General features: G+C 42.0%; 1 protein-coding gene across 1 annotated transcript in view; it reads right to left on the reverse strand.

The window, feature by feature from the left end:
* Positions 1-20,770, reverse strand: part of LOC123980270 (SCO-spondin-like) — a 114,966-nt gene that overhangs the window by 34,928 nt on the left and 59,268 nt on the right. Inside the window, exons 39-76 of the mRNA XM_046064590.1 lie at positions 20,280-20,355; positions 19,713-19,734; positions 19,462-19,582; positions 19,085-19,298; positions 18,731-18,872; positions 18,380-18,556; positions 18,031-18,225; positions 17,602-17,757; positions 16,420-16,578; positions 16,174-16,338; positions 15,890-16,081; positions 15,574-15,696; positions 14,202-14,331; positions 13,740-13,865; positions 11,506-11,597; positions 10,843-11,046; positions 10,554-10,724; positions 10,104-10,359; positions 9,952-9,998; positions 9,630-9,800; positions 9,383-9,517; positions 8,770-8,906; positions 8,588-8,682; positions 8,434-8,483; positions 8,034-8,204; positions 6,602-6,772; positions 6,390-6,469; positions 4,305-4,474; positions 4,141-4,187; positions 3,712-3,912; positions 3,111-3,281; positions 2,350-2,550; positions 2,120-2,231; positions 1,803-2,023; positions 1,427-1,579; positions 1,113-1,279; positions 744-889; positions 180-470 (exon numbers count right to left, since the gene is read on the reverse strand). Coding sequence (XP_045920546.1) covers positions 180-470; positions 744-889; positions 1,113-1,279; positions 1,427-1,579; positions 1,803-2,023; positions 2,120-2,231; positions 2,350-2,550; positions 3,111-3,281; positions 3,712-3,912; positions 4,141-4,187; positions 4,305-4,474; positions 6,390-6,469; positions 6,602-6,772; positions 8,034-8,204; positions 8,434-8,483; positions 8,588-8,682; positions 8,770-8,906; positions 9,383-9,517; positions 9,630-9,800; positions 9,952-9,998; positions 10,104-10,359; positions 10,554-10,724; positions 10,843-11,046; positions 11,506-11,597; positions 13,740-13,865; positions 14,202-14,331; positions 15,574-15,696; positions 15,890-16,081; positions 16,174-16,338; positions 16,420-16,578; positions 17,602-17,757; positions 18,031-18,225; positions 18,380-18,556; positions 18,731-18,872; positions 19,085-19,298; positions 19,462-19,582; positions 19,713-19,734; positions 20,280-20,355 — 5,658 coding nt within the window. The remainder of the gene's footprint in view (positions 1-179; positions 471-743; positions 890-1,112; positions 1,280-1,426; positions 1,580-1,802; positions 2,024-2,119; positions 2,232-2,349; positions 2,551-3,110; positions 3,282-3,711; positions 3,913-4,140; positions 4,188-4,304; positions 4,475-6,389; positions 6,470-6,601; positions 6,773-8,033; positions 8,205-8,433; positions 8,484-8,587; positions 8,683-8,769; positions 8,907-9,382; positions 9,518-9,629; positions 9,801-9,951; positions 9,999-10,103; positions 10,360-10,553; positions 10,725-10,842; positions 11,047-11,505; positions 11,598-13,739; positions 13,866-14,201; positions 14,332-15,573; positions 15,697-15,889; positions 16,082-16,173; positions 16,339-16,419; positions 16,579-17,601; positions 17,758-18,030; positions 18,226-18,379; positions 18,557-18,730; positions 18,873-19,084; positions 19,299-19,461; positions 19,583-19,712; positions 19,735-20,279; positions 20,356-20,770) is intronic.

Here is a 20,770-nt window from a genome sequence, read left to right on the forward strand (position 1 = left end):
TTGTGCAAGCACTTGGCAGAATATACTGTCTGTGTTTTGACTATTTAAAAAGGCTGAAAATGAAGGATACAGAATAGACCTTTATAACTCAATAACATTTATGATTAAATTCAATGTATACACACTCACTCTCACAGTACCAAACCAATCCTCCCTCACTGCGACTGGTAACAAAGTGTCATTTGTTTGCTCCATCCCTAAACACACCATTACATACCATACCTACACTACCTAAACTAGCCCCTGTACCTTGGCATTCAGGGGCCTGGCAGTACGTAGTTTCCTGGCGTGGCCCCTGGCAATCTCTCCCTCCGTGGCTCCGGGCAGGCTGTGTGCAGCTCCTGGTGCGAGTCTTCAGTCCCAGACCTCCACAGGACAGTGAGCAGGGGCTCCAGGAGCCCCAGGGCGACAGACCTCCATCGACTGGGCAATGCTGCAAGGAACAGTTCCACCTGCCATGTTCACAGCCACTACAGACAAAAGAGGAAAAAGAAGAGTGAGGTATGGTGCTAGTGGTCTGAAGAGTTTGATGATGATGATGATGATGATGATGACGATGACGATGATGAGAACTGGGGTGATTCATTTTGATACTTTTTAAGATTTTAAAAAGATTGGGATACCTTATGTAAAATATTTTTAGATACTGTAGGAACCTACAGATACCCTGTAATAGAAGACATTGTGTGTACTGTATTTGTAATATTTTACAATTATTAATATACAAAACATTTTCTGCTCACCAGGTGCTGCAGTCATGGACCAGTCTGTCTCCAGATTGTACTTCCTCTCCCTCAGAGATGTTATGGCGGAGCAGAGATGAGAGCAGTGTGACAGAAACACTCTGCAGAGAGGCCAGAAACTCTTTGTCCACCAGACACGGACACTCCTGAAACACACACATAAAACTCACATTGGATAAAGAACAGTTTTGAGATAACAATTTCAACGGTACATTCACTGTAACACTGTTGAAAACTTGCAGTGAGTACCTTCACACTATTAAATTCACTAAAGCATTTTAGCTCATTTTGCATTTTTGAAAATGTGTTAACTATGCAACTTTTTGTCTTTTTGTGTTTGCAAGCCTTAATGTTATCCAGATGACCCACCTGCAGGCAGACTCCGTGGTGTTGGTAGGTGTGTGGGGGGCAGTGGCAGCCTTCCTCACAGCCATCAGAGTAGCAGCCCTCCCTGCCACTGACCTGAGTGCAGCTAAACGGACAGCCGTCACCTCGTTCACACTCCCTGTACAACCTACCAGGAGGGCAGCCCACCTCTGCGCAACATGATGTCAGTTTAGACACATGGACTTAATATGCTCAAAAACAAACACAAATCTGTAAATGAGAACTTTTCTACAGCTTACAATTAAAATACATTTTATGCTATAGCTACAGGTATTCTACAGGACAGGAGGACTCACCAAGGCAGACCTGGGTGTTGCAGGTCTTGCTCTGGCGGCTGAGGCCACTGCAGGATGAAGAACTGCAGAGACGAGAGCGGGACTGCTGTCCTCCACCACAGCTGACCGAACACATAGACCACTGAGTCCAGGGTAACCACGGGCCCAAAGAGTCTGGAAGCAAAAACACACTGAAATGTAAATACAAAACTGCATAGTAGGCAAGAACTTTTTTTCAAATTACCAAGAAGGATGAAATCATCTTTTCTTTTCAAAGGGTAATGCAAGAAATCAACTCCTCTTTTACATATTAGTAAAGCTGAGATAATATTATTTTCCATGTTGTGTTTCAGTCCAAAAACTCAAATTCTAAGTTGGAGTGACCTGACAGGAATACCTGTACACGGGTGTACGTTGCAGTCTTTCTGCTGTTCAGCGACTCCCAGGCAGCCTCTCCCACCACTCTGAGGGGACGGGTTATCACACTGGCGTCTCCTGAACTTGACTCCTCCTCCACAAGAAAAGGAGCACTCAGTCCAGGCCCCCCATTGGCTCCAGCCACCGTCAACATGACAACCTGGGACTGATTGACACTGCAGAACCCCAGCCTCGCATGAACTAAGACACAGTGAGAAAGACAACAAATCAAAAACAAAAAGGAAAATATTGTATGTAAATATTGAAAATGTTGTAGAGCTATTCATTGTGCTGTACCAGTTTTTGCAGTCACTGATGATGGTGTCTCCTGGATTTGCCAACTGCCAATCAGATCCACCAACCCATGACCATGATGCATTACTGGAATCTGGCCTGCTGAATGTCATTTCTATATCAGGGACAAAAATGTATTGTTTAGACTAATCTCTCTTAGTCCAACACCATTATTTTATACAACTTAATCACTGGCCATTGGCATGTTCACATAAATAGATTGTTGATATAACCAGTAGCAGAGCTGTTGTGGTATTTGCAGCGACACTCCTCCCTGGCCACACACACTCCATCTTGCAGAACCATGTCTCCCGGACATCCGCAGGTCTGTCTGCACCCAGCAAAGTCCATGCACTCTGTGTCACCATGGAGATCCGAACATGAACGAGGACAGGGCTTCCCACAAGGCCATTCTTCCTGGCCTCCACCACAGTCTGCAGTTAGCAGGAGAAATCATAACACATACAGTGGAGTAATGGGTTTTATGGTCTAGTATGCTTTGATAGAGTTTAAGATCATTTCAAAGCAAACTTGAAAATAGCCAGACTAGACATGTAGGAAAATGGAGTCTTCCAAGGACAGTGGTTGAGAACTGGTTCGGTGAAACGAGTGGCCAGTGGAAACTAGAAGCTATGAAAGCAGGAATGAAAAACCAAAAAGGGTCTTGATTGTGTGTTAATAAATGAAATGCATTCCTGAACTGGATGACTGTTAAACAGTGTTTGGTTGCATTCTCTGTTGTCCATCACAGCAGTGCAGGAGCCTGCTACCTTGCTGTTTATCAGTCACCCGTTACCATTCTCTGGGAGTTGGACACGCACAGGAACATGGACGGGCAGGGAAAGTTCAACCAAAGAAAAGAGTTCATTAATATTCTCTTTCAGGCAGCCATTTCATTTTGACCGGCTTTCTGAAGCCTCTTTTCTCTCCCAGGCTTTTTCACCAGGGACAGATTCAAAGCCACCATTAATATACAATCCTTCATTATATTGACCTGAGCAGACGGTGATGTTGTCATGGCAACCACGCCTTTGCCTGCCCTCTCCAAGACAGGGCAGGCCACCAAACTTGGTTGGAGGACTATTACACTCCCTGCTGCGGGTAGACGACCCAGCGCACCCATCACACTGCGACCAAGCAGACCACGGACTCCACAAACCATGGACTAGAGGGAGAGTGAGGAAACAAAGAGAGCAAGGAAGAAAGATAGACAAACAAATTTTGTGTGATTAGAGTAAAGATAGGGATAACAAAGAGATGTAATATTTTATACCTAATATTTTTACCTGTACCTTATCTATCTATACAACAGGACATCAAACGGGCAATAAAAAGATACATGTAGATACAAAGACTACAAGCATAATAGGATAATATATAATATGAAGAATAAATTAAGACAGGGATGAAATTTTGCCTTTGTCAAGGCAACATTGCCTTATATATAAAGGAGTTTTCATTCACCAGTCACATAAAAAATGTGTTTCTTGGGGCTAAATAGTTTTGCAAAAAACTTCTTAAATTTGGTTGGTTAGCTTAGCAGAGGTTCAGTCATTAGGAACCAATGATAGTGGGGAAGAGTAGCAGCATCTTACCTGGACAGAAGGTGATGACAGTGCAGGGCTGTCTCTGGATTTGAACTCCGACCCCATTGTGGAATTCCTGTTCTCCAGAGCAGGCCTCTCCTCCAGCCTTGGGCTCAGGACAGCCACAGCTCCTGTAGCGGGACACAGACTCTGCCCCACAGGTTCTGGAGCACGGAGTCCACTCTGACCACTCACACCAGCCACCTGACACTGGAAACACACAGAAGGATGTAAAATAATTTTTTCAATTTATGGCCCTCCCTAGACCTTAATTTTCTTCTTTTGTTGTTTTTGCATGGGTGAGTTTGTCAAAAAAAGAAAGACTGCACACAAGCCAGTAAAAAAAATATCAAAAGTCTAGTTTTCGATGTTGTTTATTGAACATTCATAACTTCCACTTTTTTTCACATACAGATACCTACAGCTGGTCTTACTCACCAGGACATGGCATTCCGGTGCAGTTCAGCCTCCCACCCTCACATGTACTAAAACAAATGTGAAATATCAACATAATTATTTTCCTGGATGTTTTGTCTGTTAAATATAAATGTGGTGTGCATACTTGCAACAGTATATGCTCCTTGTGTGTGTATTATTCTGACCAGGTGTTACATCTATCAGGGGCTTCAGTGGTCTCCCCTGGTTCCAGCCTGCGTCCAGTGCTGAGATCTAGGCAGGGACAGTCTTCTCTGTCCACACAGACTGTCCCGTTAGCGGACAGGACCTTTCCCTCTGTACAGTAGCACCCCGGCTCACATTGCCACTCGCAGTGCTGAGGGGACAAGAATCAAATTCACCAAAATTCTCAAAGTATGACATAATGTTAAAACAGTAGTAACGTCCAACTACATGCCCACTGGACCCGATTCCTACGAATCTCCTCCAAGCCATATCTCCTACTGTGGTCCCGACAGTCCCTCATGTGATAAATACTTCTCTGGCTTCAGGAACCTTCCCGACCACTTTCAAAAGGGCTCGGGTTACACCCTTGCTCAAAAAGCCCTCACTTGACCCAACTCAAGTTGAGAACTATCGACCAGTGTCTCTTCTACCATTTTTATCCAAAACTATTGAACGGGCAGTATTCAAACAGGATCTCAGAATTCCTCTCAGGGAATGACCTCCTAGATCCATATCAGTCTGGTTTTAAAAGTGCCCACTCTACTGAAACGGCTCTTCTGTCTGTAACAGAAGCCCTAAGGTCAGCTAAAGCTGCAGCCCAATCCTCGGTTCTTATCCTGCTTGACCTATCAGCTATCTTTGACACAGTCAACCACAGGATCCTGCTATCCGCTCTCTCAGCAATGGGCATCTCCAGTAAAGCACTCCTGTGGTTCGAATCCTACCTCTTGGGGCGTTCCTACAATGTTTTGTGGTAAGGACAATTATCCTCCTCCCACTGCACAGGGGTGCCCCAAGGCTCAGTGCTTGGGCCCCTTCTCTTCTCAATTTACACCACCTCACTGGGGACGATCATTCGCTCGCACGGCTTCTCTTACCACTTCTACGCAGACGACAAGCAACTCTACCTATCCTTCCCACCAGGCGATCCCACCGTCTCGGCGCGGATCACGGACTGTCTATCGGACATATCTACATGAATGAAGGCTTGCCACCTTCAACTAAACCTCTCTAAGACTGAACTCTTGGTCATTCCAGCTAAGCAATCTATCCACCGTAACATCAAACTACAAACTGACTCCGCAACCATCACTCTAACCAAGGTGGTGAGAAACTTGGGTGTCATGATTGATGACAAGCTGTCCTTTTCAGACCATGTTGCTGCTGTCTCTCGGTTATGCCGCTTTGCTCTATACAACATAAGGGAAATCTGACCCTACCAAACTCAGCCACCCAGCTTCTGGTACAGGCCATGGTTATCTCTCGCATCGACTATTGCAATGCCCTCCTAGCAGGTCTTCCAGCTTGTGCGGTGAAACCTTTACAAATGGTTCAGAACGCAGCAGCGCGTCTGGTTTTTGATCGGCCCAAAAGGATTCATGTCACTCCATTACTCAGTGACCTCCACTGGCTCCCCGTGGCCTCCAGAATCAAATTCAAGTCACTAATGCTTTCATACAGAGTGACTACTGTGTCTGCACCCATCTACCTAAACTCCATAATACAAACTTACGTTCCTTCTCAGCCACTATGCTCCTCCAATGAACGCCGCCTGGCTCTGCCATCCCTTCACACAAAGCAATCCCGGCTATTCTCATCTGTGACACCACGATGGTGGAACGAGCTACCACACGCCATCAGAGCAGCGGTGTCCCTCTCTAACTTCAAGAAGCTCTTGAAAACTCACCTCTTCCGAGAACACTTCCTCTTATAACACTTCTAATCTCTAACATACACTTCCTGTGCTCTTCTTCTTCTATCCCCTACAATGATATTGATTTCACTTTTGTTTTGATTGCACTTTTTGTTAACTCTTACTTACTTGCCTAGGTATCTACCCCATTGATGTGATATGTACTGTGAGCTCTTACTAGTATTTATTGCTGCTCTTACTAGTATGTATTGTCAGTTGTAGATCTGTAGTTGATGCTCTGTTGATGCTTGTATGTTGTTCCTCAAATGTAAGTCGCTTTGGATAAAATCGTCTACCAAATGCGTAAATGTAAATATAAATGTAATGGTTACAGAATGTAATGAAAGAACAGAATGTTCAGTGTGATACTCACAGCCAGGTCCTCACAGGAGCGAGGGCAGGAGGGACCACAGCTACTGAACACTGTGCCTGGGACCTGAGAGCATGGCGCCACTAAAAACATAATGATGAGATAATGATGTCAAAACAAGAGAATTGACTGTACGGGGAACAAAACTCAATATGCACATGTCGACCACGCATACTCACAACCTCACCTACATTCTCCATACTCTGTAAACGTACCTGGACAGTGGTTAGTGTTACAGGCTATGGCCTCAGTTCCCAGCCCCTCACAGTAGCTCCCCTCCCCCTCTGGACTGGGACTGTCACACTCTCTCCTCCGGCTTCGAACTCCCCCACCACACGACTTGGTACAGTCCGTCCAGTTACTCCACTGACCCCAGCCACCGTCACCTAAAAAGATCCAACACGTCATTATGAAAAAGTAAAAAAGATAAATAAAACTACAAATTCACAGCAAATTAAAAATTAGTCAATTACATGTATGATCTCAATCATTTGCCTTGGTAGGATTAGTCACATATGTGTACTGTGATAGACAGATTGTCTAACATACATGAGAAAAGACAGGCTGGAGATTATCTGGCAATGTGAAAAAAAAAGTCTTTTCCACAATCAACCTCTGCAGACTTAAACCCGAGCTCTTCACCACTGAATTTGCCAGATCGTGGTGACTACGGACAACTCTGCGTCTAATCCAGTCTAGTGTGTTTTCCCCTTGTCTTGTTTATTCCCTCAGTCTCAGCATGTGGAAGTTCAGTCTGCCTGCCTGTTTGGGGTTTTTTGGAACTTACCCCCCTGCCTGCCCTCTCTCTGCCACGGTCCTATAGGATTTCAACATTGCATGTTCTTGTTATTGTTCAATAAATCTTCTGGGTGAAATCTAACCCCTGCTACTGTGTCTTTTCTTGGATCTTTTGTACTCAGCTTAACACATTTTTATGGAATAACAGTGAGGAACTTATCTTCGTTAAGTTTAAGTACTTTAATGTAGGACAATCTGGAAACGTCATCTTGAGAACTCCTTTAGATCACATGGACTATAATTTGTTAGAATAAACTATACAAACGATCTGACTTTTCTCTTTACTGTGTTTTTGTCAGTCATCCATACCTGTCATGGGGATTTCAAAATTAGGGAAATGTTCAAGCCCCTTGTCAATAATCATAACCATTCATGCAGAAAAATTTCTGTAGGTTGTAGTTGCACGCTGTGCTTTTAAATAATTTTTCCGGTTCGCAAGTATCTATTTTTAGCAGCATATGTGAGTGAAATACTCTGTAGAGCACTGCACCATACATCCTGGATTCCATGCGCTGCTGTTCTGCTTCTTATTCTTCATCTTGTTTTAATGGTGGGTGCCGTTGACTTGCCGTCACTGTTAAACTAATGTTCTACATACTGCCACCTGCTTTACCGGAAAGATTAAAAATACGGGGCAATCCTGGGAAAAACAGCAAGGGTTGACAGGTGTGCAGTCATCCTGTGTTGTCCTAATTTAATGACTCAGTAATCAAGATCTTCTGGTTTGACTGCACTAAAAGTGTAAGTCTTCTGGTTGCAATTTAAACAAAATGTTTAGGGGGTGGAAAATGATGAATGAAAATATCAATACAGTGTCAGTCAAACAAAATATACACAAAACAAACTCACGGTCACATGGAGTGGTGAAGCATACTTGGTCGTCTCTGTGATGGCCCAGACATGGCAGGCCACTGCCAGAGCGCTGAGGACTGGAACAGAACCGGTACCGAGACTGGAGACCTGCTCCACACGACACTGAACACTGACCCCAGGGAGTCCACACTGACCACTGGCCATCAACTGGACAGAGAGTGTGTGTGTGTGTGTGTGTGTGTGTGGTGGTGTGTGTGTGTGTGTGTGTGGAGGAACAGAACATGAAGACGTGTGGAACAATGAGGTGAACAAGGACAGTAGGAAGGAAGTGTCCTCATATTACATTTTAAGTTTTACTACACCTGCATTCTCACAGATAAGGGTAATTTACATTGGCTGTGACTAAATAAATATAATTCAATTATATTTTGCCTACCATTGCAGCTGACTTGAGAGCAGTTAACCAGCCTCCCTGCGTTACATGTACTGAAAAGTAAATGAGTTCAATCATGATTGTATCTAATCACATGCGGGAGTGAAATTCATTATGGCTTATACAGAAATTAAAGAATAAAGTCAGTTTTACTTACCAGTTGTTACAGTCTGTTGGCACAGTGTCTCCTGGTTTGTACTGCTCTCCATCCACATCACAGCGACAGTCAGACTCCCGCACACACACACCATCCTGGAAATATGAAGAACCAATCAATAATATGGCTGTGATTACTGTATTATGTGTGTAGGTTTGTTTGTGCTCAGCCACCCCACCCACTTGTTGGACAGTCCCACGTGGACACTGACAGCCTGGTGTGCAGTTCCTGCTAACGTCCATTGTGAGATCTGTACATGACACTGCTCCCATCACACACTGCTTCCACTCCTGGCCTGGAGGACACATCCTGCCATCTCCTGCCACAGAAACAGAGTCCAAGCAGAGACCAATGAAAACCCTCTCACTGTCAGCAAAAATCTTACAGCAAACTGGACAAATCTGTTTGTATCTGATTTTATTTTATTTTTTAAATTGGACATCCAATTTTGTCCAATACTGACAGACAAAAGCTTCTTGATACACTGAAAAATGTTCAGTATCATCCATTAATCTGGCAATGAAATCTATCTTTAAATACTAATGTTGATAAATCTATGCATTAATGCTCTGTACACTCTCACACGCTCAGTTTTTCTTACTTCCTTTATATCATTTTTCAAATGCTTCACAGAGTAGGATTTCAGTGCCTTGATCAAGGTCACTGACTACAGAAATGAACATGTGTGACAGAAGTTGTAAAACACGTTCTGCTGTCTTCTTGAAAAGTACCCATTTACAGTTATGATATTAAACATGACAATATTCTTAGATAGTAGTGTAGGTCTTGCTGTACCACAGGGCTGCAGGTTACAGGCACTGAACTGCTGAGCGGTGCCATGTATTTGGATGGGCCCGCGGGTTCGGGTCCTGTAACCTCCTCCACACGTCACTGAGCACTGTGACCACGCACTCCATGGTTCCTTTACACCTTGTGGACACATCACAACTAGATTAATTCCTATATATTTTAATGTGTGGTATTGCAAAACATGGATTCTGTACATTATACATTATAACATTAGCAACCAAGTACTTCTCACCAAAGCAGGGTTCAATGCTGCAGGTATCGATCCCAACTCTGTCTCCTTGGCAGGGACGACCCCCGAAAGCTGGAGGAGGACTCGTTCCCGAACGATACCGCCTTCTCACACCAACATCGCATGTTCGACTGCAAGAGCTCCACTGGGTCCATCTGCTCCAGCCACAGTCCACTGAGAAAAACACACAGAATGAAAGACGGGAAAAGAGAATGATAGAAAGAGACTAATGAGAAGAGAAGGAAAGACTTAAGGACAGCAAGAAACAGGTTGGGAGACAAGTATGTGCACATTCAAAATTGGGATTAATAGTAAAGCCACTCACCAGGGCAGGGAGCTGTTTCGCACTTCATTTCTCCATTAGTGCAGGTACTGTTTGAGACACACAATACAAGAGCAAGGGACGATTATAAAATGGCAGTACATTGCAAGACTAATTTTGTCTACTTAAAAAAATTGGACACAGCCCAACGGTACCAGTTAGTGCAGGGTTCAACAGACAGGGCGGCACCGGGTGGGTACAGTTTCCCCTGGTGGTAACACGGGCACTGTGCCAGAGGTACACAGCTGCCATTGAGCAGGTAGAAGCCCAGGGCGCAGTAGCAGCCATCATAACAGCCAGTGGCACATTGCACCTCTGTGGACGTCATGTCCAAACACATCCGCGGACATGCGCCACCCTGAGCCTCACACTCTGCAACTGTCATGTGCACCATGCCCTCTGGACACACACCTGAGAGTAGACGAGGGAAAATAAGGACTGATTACACAAGCACACACAGACCTTTATTAAATGAGGTGGATAAAATAACAGGAACTGAAAATATAATGCAATCCAATACAAAAACACCACAAATTATTATTATATATTTACAAATATTATTCCACATCCCTTCATTGCTTGAGTAATAAAAAAAAACATGATACCTGAGCAGGGGTGGGAGTTGCAGTCTCTCGTCTGTACGTGTGGCCCGGGACAGCTGCTGCCCCCATGCTGTGGTGAGGGTGAACTGCAGAATCGCTCTCTTGTTTGGACACCAGAGTCACACTCTGATGAACACTGAGACCACTCTGACCATACTGACCAGCCACCATTCACTGGAAGTATACAGTATGCATATTTAGTCTACTTCTTTACCCTAACACATCATTAGTGGAGACTGGAGGAAACAGAGAAATCATGGACATGTGGTTTCTCTGTGTGAATCTGTAATACCTGGACAATGTAAAGCGTTACAAGGCTCCTTTTCCTCGCTGTCTCCATCGCAGGCAGAGTTCATGTGTGTGTAGTTCAAGGGTGTGAGTGTGGGGTTGCAGCTGCGGAATCGTCGTCTGATTCCAACATCATCTACATGGTTGAAACATGTCTTACTGCACTCTGACCAGCTGGTCCATTTACTCCAGACTCCATCTGGTAGGACTGCAATAGAGGAGGACAAGGTCATCATATCATCTTTAGGTAATGAGTATGCAAGTGATTTATAAAACTATGATAGTGACATGAGACTGAGCATTAATTAAATTGAAGAAAGACTTTACTATAATTGTTGCTCATGAAATTGTTCTTAACACTTTCCCAAAACTGGCCTTTTTTATAATGTTACGCCGACAACAATATATTATCTTTGGTAAATGCGAAGAAGCCCACCTGATATTAAAAAATTAAGGACATGTGGGTTTTTAAATGTTAAATACATTCATTTTAGTGCTAGATTTCATTCCTATATGTAGGCCATTTGTTGAAACTTGCCGTGATAAAGTTATGTGTGAAAAGAAATCGCTGATCTCAGTTAGACTTAGACTAGAAAAACAAAAGGTAAAACCATCCAGTGCCAATGCATTAGTGTTACTGTTGTGTGCCTTGTGTGGGTTAGCATACCAGGGAAGCAGGGGCTGGAGCAGCTGCGGGCCTCCGAGATGTCTCCTTGACAAGACTGGACTCCGACTGCTCCAGATGGGTTCAATGGAGACCTGAGGAGACAAAGTGAAGGCATTATGTCTCCTGATCCAAATTAAATATGCTCACAGACCACATATTTAATTTGTCTATATCAAGTGGATTAGAACGTGATTTAAAAGTTCAAATGAACTTACAGTAACAATACCTGTAGGAAAACTAATTGTTGCAGCAGCAAATCAGTAAATCATACAGCAGTGTAAAATAGGGATTAACGATAAATAGGGGTGTAACGGTATGTCTATTTGTCTTGAACCCTTTAATATACAACGTTTGGTTCGTATGTGACTTCCTCGGTTTGGTACGCACTGAGACCAAAACTCAAATACTATCAAAATATCTTCTACTACTATAGAAATTGTATAGTGAGTTTTACCTGGAATGATTTGGCATTTGCACCTGTTGCTGCATAGAGAGCATAACATCCCTTCTGCTTCCACCCCATGGGACTTATTTCAGAAATAATGGTTATTCAACGGTGAGAGACTAATTTAGTTTTTTTTTTTAATCTCCTTTGAATTGTACCCTGATTTACACATGTGCTGTTTGTCAATTGAAAAGATAATTTTGTCCGTCAAGAAAGTTGCCTTTGCTGTAGAACAGTAACATTTAGATTTGTGCTAACAGCATAATGAACTACATCCCTCGTCTCGCACAATATATGTCATCAACATGTTAATGCTGTAATGCTAGCCAACATTGCTTAGTTGCTACTAGCTAGGTGTTTTTGCAATGTTCCACGTACAGAAGTATCTCAGCGGATGTGTTTCATTCAACTACTCTTGGTCCTTCCATCACATCATCTACACATGTAAGTTAGCTTCAGTCTTTAGGAAAAACAGTTATGATGTAATTTAAGCGATTTTTGGGTTTGCCCTGTATGTAACCACATTACCAGAACAATTATTAAAACCAATGGTGACACCTGCGGACCTATTCACTACTGATCAACAGTGTGGAGTCCGAGGACCATGAATAAGTTTCCTGTTTCCTGTTCTTTACAGAATAAAAAAATAGCTTTACATTGCACGTTATCCTTGAGACCCTCATGTTCAAGGAGAAAAAAGGTAAACTGCTTTTCACCTATTTTTCAGTCTGCGTTCTTGTCTGTACTTGTGTTCGTGTTTCCTTGTGAAACATCCTCTTTTGTGGCCCAAGTACTGTCCCAATACACAAGTTCACAATTTACCAAGAATGGTTCAAATTCACGGAATTGGTCTTGACACTCCCATTTTACAGAGGATGCATCGGTTGAATGAATTTGACAGCACAGATATCCCAGCAATCATTTGGGCATTCAAGTGAGGAGTGAAAAGCAGCAGAGAAATTGGCCAACACCAGAAAGTCTTTTATAAATGTCATATGCTATTTCATCACTGTATTCACTTCTGAGAAGTTTTGAGGGAAGAAACAAACTATGTAGATTTTGAATATTTCATGAAAATTGATAAGAGAATCAAAAAATAATTTTAGGGTGATGATGGCGCAGTGGATAAGACACATGCCTTTGGAGTGAGACCTCTGACATATATAGCAATTGTAAGTCGCTCTGTATAAAAGCGTCAGCTAAATGAAAAATGTAAATAATTTTTGAAGTTGTGAAACTCCACAAGCGCCTGTGGGGTGACTAGCGACCAGCCAGTCACCTCACAGACCCCTCTGGCCCCACAACACCACAGACCACTGCAGTCAACAGAGTAGATGAATCCAGCAACATAAACATAAGAGTAGAAAGGCCCACAACTGTAAGATAGTTTTAATGTTCATACACCTGTTGTTCTGTCCTTACATTCTGAGTAATGTTGTAACATTTTACCTTTAATGAAGAGACATTTTGCCCGTGATATACAGATAATTCTTGGCTTGTGAAATTTCTTCGTTTGGATACTTTTAAAATCTAGCCGTCTATTCTCCAAGTTGTCTATTGTAGCTTTAGAGCAGTTAGAAAGAGTGCTATTAGAGAATACAAAAGACATCAACCACAGGAAATAAGTACATAATGTACAGAATAATTTATTAAATTCACCATAATCACACTTCTGTTGTGAAAAGAGGTGAAAGTGAAAGGAGGCCGAGATAAGGCCTTTGAAAGTTGTTTGATGTTCCAAAAGTAAGGAGCTTTACAAATCGGATTATGATGAATTAAACAGGCTCACCTGAAGCGTTGCTGTAGCCCCAGACCACAGGTTACATCACATGGTGACCATGACGACCAGGTTGACCAATGACAGGTCCCCACACAACTGGAGGTGTCACAAGTTATTTGTCCATCTCTGCACAAACTGGTGGTGAAACACATACATTAGCCTGTCTTTACATTTAGATTGTCTTCTTGTTTCTATTGTCTTTTTTTTAATCAACATCAACGCAATGCTACATCAGTCCAGTGGTCCGAGACATTTCTGGGAAAAACTTTGTCCATCAACTGAAAAATATTACTCCTCCTCCAAAATAAACAGTTGCAAAAGTAAAAATAATGAAGAAATTATGAGTGAATTATTATTATTTATTATGTACAATTTAAAATACTTATAATTTCAGGAATACCATCAGTTATGAAAACATAGCTCGCTTTTCAAGTAGAAAATTAAAAAAAAGAATGAGTCTATGTCTCTCACCACGTGGTACAGTGGTCCCTGCTGACCGTCTGTCCTGGCTGCAGTGTTTGACCGTCCCACAGACAGACACATTGGCTGGCATTCACACATCGCCCACCCTGAAGGTACAGACCATCAGGACAGCGACACCCTGGAGATGAATGAATAACATGTTAATCAGCATTTCAGCTACCAGTGAATGAACCTTCAGGGAGCCACTATCGTTCCAGCAAAAATATCCTTTAATACAGGTTTGCTTTTGAAAATGTTTGTATTATTGAATAATTTAATAGAGCATATGTAATGGAAACAATCAGGAATCATAAACAACAGACAATTTCATTCAGTCTTACTGAAAGTTTCCAGTAAATTATTCAGTGCAGGCATGATTTCCCTGTCATTTCTTCTCTCCTCTTGTGTGTCTTTTGTTTGGGGAAGTAACCTCTTTAAATGTGCATGTGGCACCTTTTCACCTCGATGAGAAATGAATTATTTTTAATTCTGTTAGAAACTCCTGGACTTTAATAGCTCCGGTGTTTCAGCAGGTTTTCTGCTCATGTTCAAAATATTCTGCAATTCAAAATCCATCCCACATATCTGTGTTCTCTGACAAGTCCAGAAAAACAGTCGTAATATTACAAGACTAACGTCATCATTTAATGAGTATTCATAATATTTTTTCTGCCCGTCAGTCTACCTGCCCTGTACTCTGCTGTGCATTACGTTATTGCTCTGCTGATATAGTAGTATCCCCTTTAGACTTTGTTTTTGCATGGCACTTCCCACTCAAATGCTATATATGTAGTTATTAATTCAACTGTACTGTGATAGTGTACCAAGGTTATTATCGTTAACAAAAACTAATGCAATAACAAAAACTAGAAAAATGTGAAAAAACCTTTTCAATAATAAAAATAAAAACAGAGCTTTACAAAAGAATTAACTGAAACTGTATTGCCTGTTTGCAAAACAACTAAAGTCAGCTAAAATTATAGAGTAAATTACTTTAGTTTTTCATCTTAAGCCTAGTATTTTCTTTGGATATGAAATCTATCTTCCAAATTCTTGGCTGTGCCAGTTTTCAGTCCACACCCCTCTTCTGGCATCAGAGTGGTGAAAATCAGGAAAAAGCTGTCCGAAAGACTAAAACAAACTACTGAAACTAACGCAAACCTGCGTTAAAAACTAATTCAAACTAAACTGAACTTGAATACAAAAAGTCAAAGCGAATCAAAATAAAAACTAATAAAAAATGCTAAACTATAATAACTTTTCAATGTACCCAAAATTATGTCAATCTTTCACAATAATATGACATTATAAAGGAGACAATGGCATCACTCCACACACTTATGTCCATAATGACACCCCATCAACCTCCCATGTGTCCTACCTGGTATACATGCTGCAGTGCAATTGCTGGTCAAGCTGAGATGTGAGCACGTCGCAGGACAGGGCTCTACCCTCCCAGCCTGGCAGTCTGCTTCAGTCACCAGCACCATGCTGTTCACACAGCCTGGACAACCAATCAAGGGAACAGAAATAATTCAGACAGTTTACAGACTTAATCATGCAGCAATGCAGTAATCAAGGTGGTCAAAGCAAGAGTAGTGGACTACCATCCTCAGGCTAGAAGAGAATAACTGAAGAATTTAAACACCAACAAGAGATTTTACAGTTTGAACCCTTTAATATTGAGTATGAATCACCTGTCTGTGTGCTGATGTCTTTAGTGCAGGGCTGGCTGTTGCAGCTCTGGCTCTGCAGGGTCATGCCCTCGCAGTCCCGCCCACCATTCTTGGGAGGAGGAGTAGAGCATGTTCTCTTCCTCTGCCTGACACCACCTCCACACTGAGCGTCACACTCCGACCACTCTGTCCACAATGACCACTGACCATCAACTACGAAAGGAGAGAATGAGATAACCGTTAAATAAAAAAAAAATACTGTGAAAGATTCATCCCATTTTTGACCTCAGGTTCAGAGAACAGACCTGGGCATGCTTGGGGGAAACATGCTCGACTGTCAAACTGAGCTCCACCACAGGCCCCTCCCGGCAGAGCTTCCCTCAAAATATCCCTCTGCCGGAACAAGGAACCCAGACCACAGGTCACACTGCACGCACTCCACGCTGTCCATGGGGACATGATGCAGTCCACTAGAGGAGAGGAGAGGAAAAATATCAGTATGTGCCTGTTCTGTCCGATTATGCTTTTTTTGAAGTGGCAGAATATCTTACCACAGTCTTTCTCATCTGATCCATCCACACAGTCCTTCTGCAGGTCACATCTGCGGTCCAGGTGAACACACTCCCCACTGCCGCAAGAGAATTGCTTAGTAGAGCAGGGGCCGGACACCGGGGGGGCCGGTGGAGTCACCTCTGGTGTGACTGTGGTGCCTGATAAGATATGGGAATACAATAACAGAACTTTCTTCAACTTAGTTTTATAAGGAATAACACATCAATTAATTTATTCCGAAGGATTTGCTTATATGTGTGTGAGAGGTCCATCATGAAATTACAGTAAAAATCTATTTTTCTCCTCTCGCTTTCATCAGGTATTTCTGCCTCTGGAGCCATAGAGTCTGGTGATTATTATTAGTCCTATTATTATTAGGGCTGGGCAAGTCAACATGATATTCTAGTTTTAACGTATTAATTAATTAAAGCTGTGTGCTGTATATCACATACTAATACTTCAAGACAATTCAACTTGCGTGAGGCGAGCACAACCATGGCAGTTTCACAGGAACGCACCCACTTGTTGCTACACCTTGTGCTCGAACACGTCACCTCAGTCAAACAGGGACACTTGCTACTGAACATAGACTGTTTATGCTGCTGTTAAAAAAAAAAAACAAACAAGAAAACAGATTTCTATACATTAACCTGTTGCTCAGAAGGTGCCTGTTATGATCGTGGCTCTGGACTCTGATGGTAACTTGTTTAAGTGAGATTTACAAGAAATATTTTATTGCTACTGTGTAAAGGGAATACTAGTAAAAAGCACCTTATTTGTTTAAGGGGTTTGCAAACCACATGTTATTTCACTTGTGTATATAGCAGTACATTTATATTAAAAGTGCGTAATACACTACTTATTCATTATTCAGTTTTGTGAAAAACAATGCCATTAATCACAGAAAATCATGTGATTAATCACAATTAAATATTTTAATTGCTGCCCATCACTAATTATTATTCATTGCCATTGCTATCATTATTATTAATTTCTTTATTGATATTTACATTATTACAGCTACAATTAATATTATCTCTACGTGGAACTTGAATTGTGCTGTGTGTTCGCGTTTCCTCCTGCCAATATACACATGTACATAGATATATATAGAGAATAATTCCAAATCTATTCTTCTGTACTTCCACTAGTCTGCCCCCTGACAGGTTGTTGATGCATACCACAGCGTTCTTCATCTGATCCGTCCAAACAGTCCTGTCTGCCGTCACACACCTGCGCCGAGTCAACACAGCCGAATGACTGGCATGCAAACTGCCCCTCCACACAAAGCACTCTGGGTAGGCCACCATCATGAGGGGTTGTAGTGATCCAAACGCCTGTAAATAAAAAATAAAATAGACATTACAACATATGTCTATTCTGTCTAAAGTGTTAACACATGGCTTGTGTCTGATTGGAGGATAACCAGCAAGGACCCCTGGGTAGACAGATGGTGTGGTGATCAATGGCCTGATCATTTAGGACAAAAACAGAATTGATCAAAAGTGTATTGCAAACAGAAACACCAGAAAAGGAGAGAAAAAAAGTTTAATTCCAGATTAAAAAAACAACAACACTGAGTAAAAAGTAGATTTGATCGGCAACTGTACCTGTACTTGAGCTTGTAGTCTTCTGAAGTCCAGGTTGACCTGTGACCCCTGGGCTAGGTACACCAGGAAGGCCACCGTGGGAACTGGTGATATGGAGGCCAGGGGCACCTGTTGTACTGTCGCCACGGAAACCTGGTCTCCCTGTTGAGCCTGTCTGGTTGTGCAGCCCCGGAAAGCCTCTAGTTGGAGCCGTACCTGAAGAACAGTATGAGGAGAAAGAGACAAAGACAGATGTGGATAAAGGAAAATGTTTTTGTTTTCACTTAATCACATAAGGAGACTAAAAATTTGTTTTGTGGCTTGACAGAAGATGAAAAATATATTGGACCTAATATCGCTTAACTCTCACCACAGTTGATCTCATCAGAGTGGTCATTGCAGTCCGGTCGACCATCACAAAGAACAGAGACAGAGATGCATTCTTCACCATGCCCGCACGCAAACTGGCCTGGCTTACAGCTCTGCACAGTCACTTTGCCACCACCAGAGGGAGACGTGGTCACACTGCTGGGGGTCACCAGCTCATCTACAAGATCAGAAGAAAAGGGTTGTTTCATATGAACACTGATGTGGAGTAGGTGATACTGCACAGCACTAGTTCTGTAAAACAAAGAACTTGTAGATGCGCGCGCATGCAAGAGGAACTGGGTCCTGAGAATTCTGATTGTTATCGTTTAGTGCATTCAGTCCAGTTCCTCACCTCCTCTGCAGCCCATAATCTCCACACGCAGGTAGAAAGTGTGTCTGAACTCCACAGGGATGATACGCAGGTAGCGAGCTCTGACCAGCCGACTGAGCCAGCAGGTCACAGGGGTCCTTCCCACCATCCGCACCTCAAACACCTGCACATACCAGGGGACACTTCCACATAAGTACATAACTTGTTGGATTTTTCTGGATCTAATCTAATCACCACCAACACTGTTAATTGGCAAGGTATCTAGGTAAGGTAAGGTATCTATCTATCTATCAATCTATCTATATATCTATCTAATTACAAAAAAACACTTGATGTTAAATATGGCTCTAAATTTTGAAATCACAACACACATACCTTAGCAGGGCCACCAGGCTTCCCATTCTCAGTGTAGTCTGTGAAGAGACTGCTGTGCAGGGCAAATGCCAGGCGGTATTTAGTGAGGTAACCCCACATGCGTTCACTGCCCTGGGTCACCACCCCTGATACCCATGTGGGCTCCAGGAAGTCTACCTGAAAATATGGATGAGGATCTGTAGGCAATGGGCTCCATCCAGGCTCCATAACCTGACTGCACAGAAGAAGATTTTTTTGCATGCTTTATATTCTCAGTTTAAAAAAATAAAGGGCAATACATTTAAATAGCTTTAAAGTACATGCAGAAAACCACATCAAATGTTCAGGCTATTATATGCTTTTAGGGGCGACAACCATACAAAGATCAGATCACTCACACATTAGGGGCGATGTTTAGGCGTCCAGCATCAGCAGGGTTGTTCTCATGATGTGAGGATGAGGTCAGCTGACCATAGCGAATTCTCCCATCCTCCAGTCCAAGGGAAGAGGAGCAGATGCCTGCAGAATGATTAATTTTGGCACAGTTAAAACACAATACATTAAAACAATAATTGAATTTAGAAACTAACACAGGCTGCGGTTCTGAAAATGCACAAAGAAAGTAAATCCATCAAATCTTAACACTCACCACGATAACCTGGTCCCCCATCCTGTGAATACATTAGAACATAAATGAAGTGTATATTGATATATACCTATATTAACACCTGTAATCTTTGGGTCTTGGCTAATTCTGACTGAAGCAGTTCTATTATGCGTGTAAGGAGAGGTGGGAAAAGAGGGCAGCCCTGTCTTGTACCCCTTCCCAAAATACATTTCTCAGTATCAGTAAATTATTATTATATAATTTAGCTGTAGGGTATTTATATTATATTTTTATAAAATCTGTAAACTTGACTGAAAAATGTATATTTTATAATACTCAAACAAACAAATTAAGATGATCACATGTTTTTATAGTATCACTACTCATCACTGAAATCTTTAAGACTTACATATACTAAAGCATGTTCTTGTATTTGTGGGTATCTGTTTTTAATTAACCGTGTGATATCTGGTAGAAGCTTTGCTAATAAAATAAAGGTTAGATTACATTAGGAAGAAATTAGGTGATCATAAGGACATATTGAGGCATACACAGAAGTGACAGAAATGCAGAATTTGGAGAAAGTGATTAATTTAAATGTTTTCTTACCATTGGTGTTACTGCAGGATGAGTGACAGCAGCCATGGATGGAGTCCTTAGAGGAGCAGGGGTGGGTGTGTATGGTCTGTAAAGTAGCACGATAAATCAAGATGAGAAGATACAGACGTGCTCAAATTTGTTGGTACCCTTACAGCTCATTGAAATAATGCTTCATTCCTCCTGAGAAGTGATGAAATTAAAAGCTATTTCATCATGTATACTTGCATGCCTTTGGTATGTCATAGAATAAAGCAAAGAAGCTGTGAAAAGAAATGAATTATTGCTTATTCTACAAAGATATTCTAAAATGGCCTGGACACATTTGTTGGTACCCCTTAGAAAAGATAATAAATAATTGGATTATAGTGATATTTCAAACTAATTAGTTTCTTTAATTAGTATCACACATGTCTCCAATCAGTAATCAGTCATTCAGCCTATTTAAATGGAGAAAAGTAGTCACTGTACTGTTTGGTATCATTGTGTGCACCACACTGAAC

The sequence above is a fragment of the Micropterus dolomieu genome, linkage group LG01 (assembly GCF_021292245.1).
Source record: "Micropterus dolomieu isolate WLL.071019.BEF.003 ecotype Adirondacks linkage group LG01, ASM2129224v1, whole genome shotgun sequence".
In the NCBI taxonomy this organism is placed as follows: Eukaryota; Metazoa; Chordata; class Actinopteri; order Centrarchiformes; family Centrarchidae; genus Micropterus; species Micropterus dolomieu.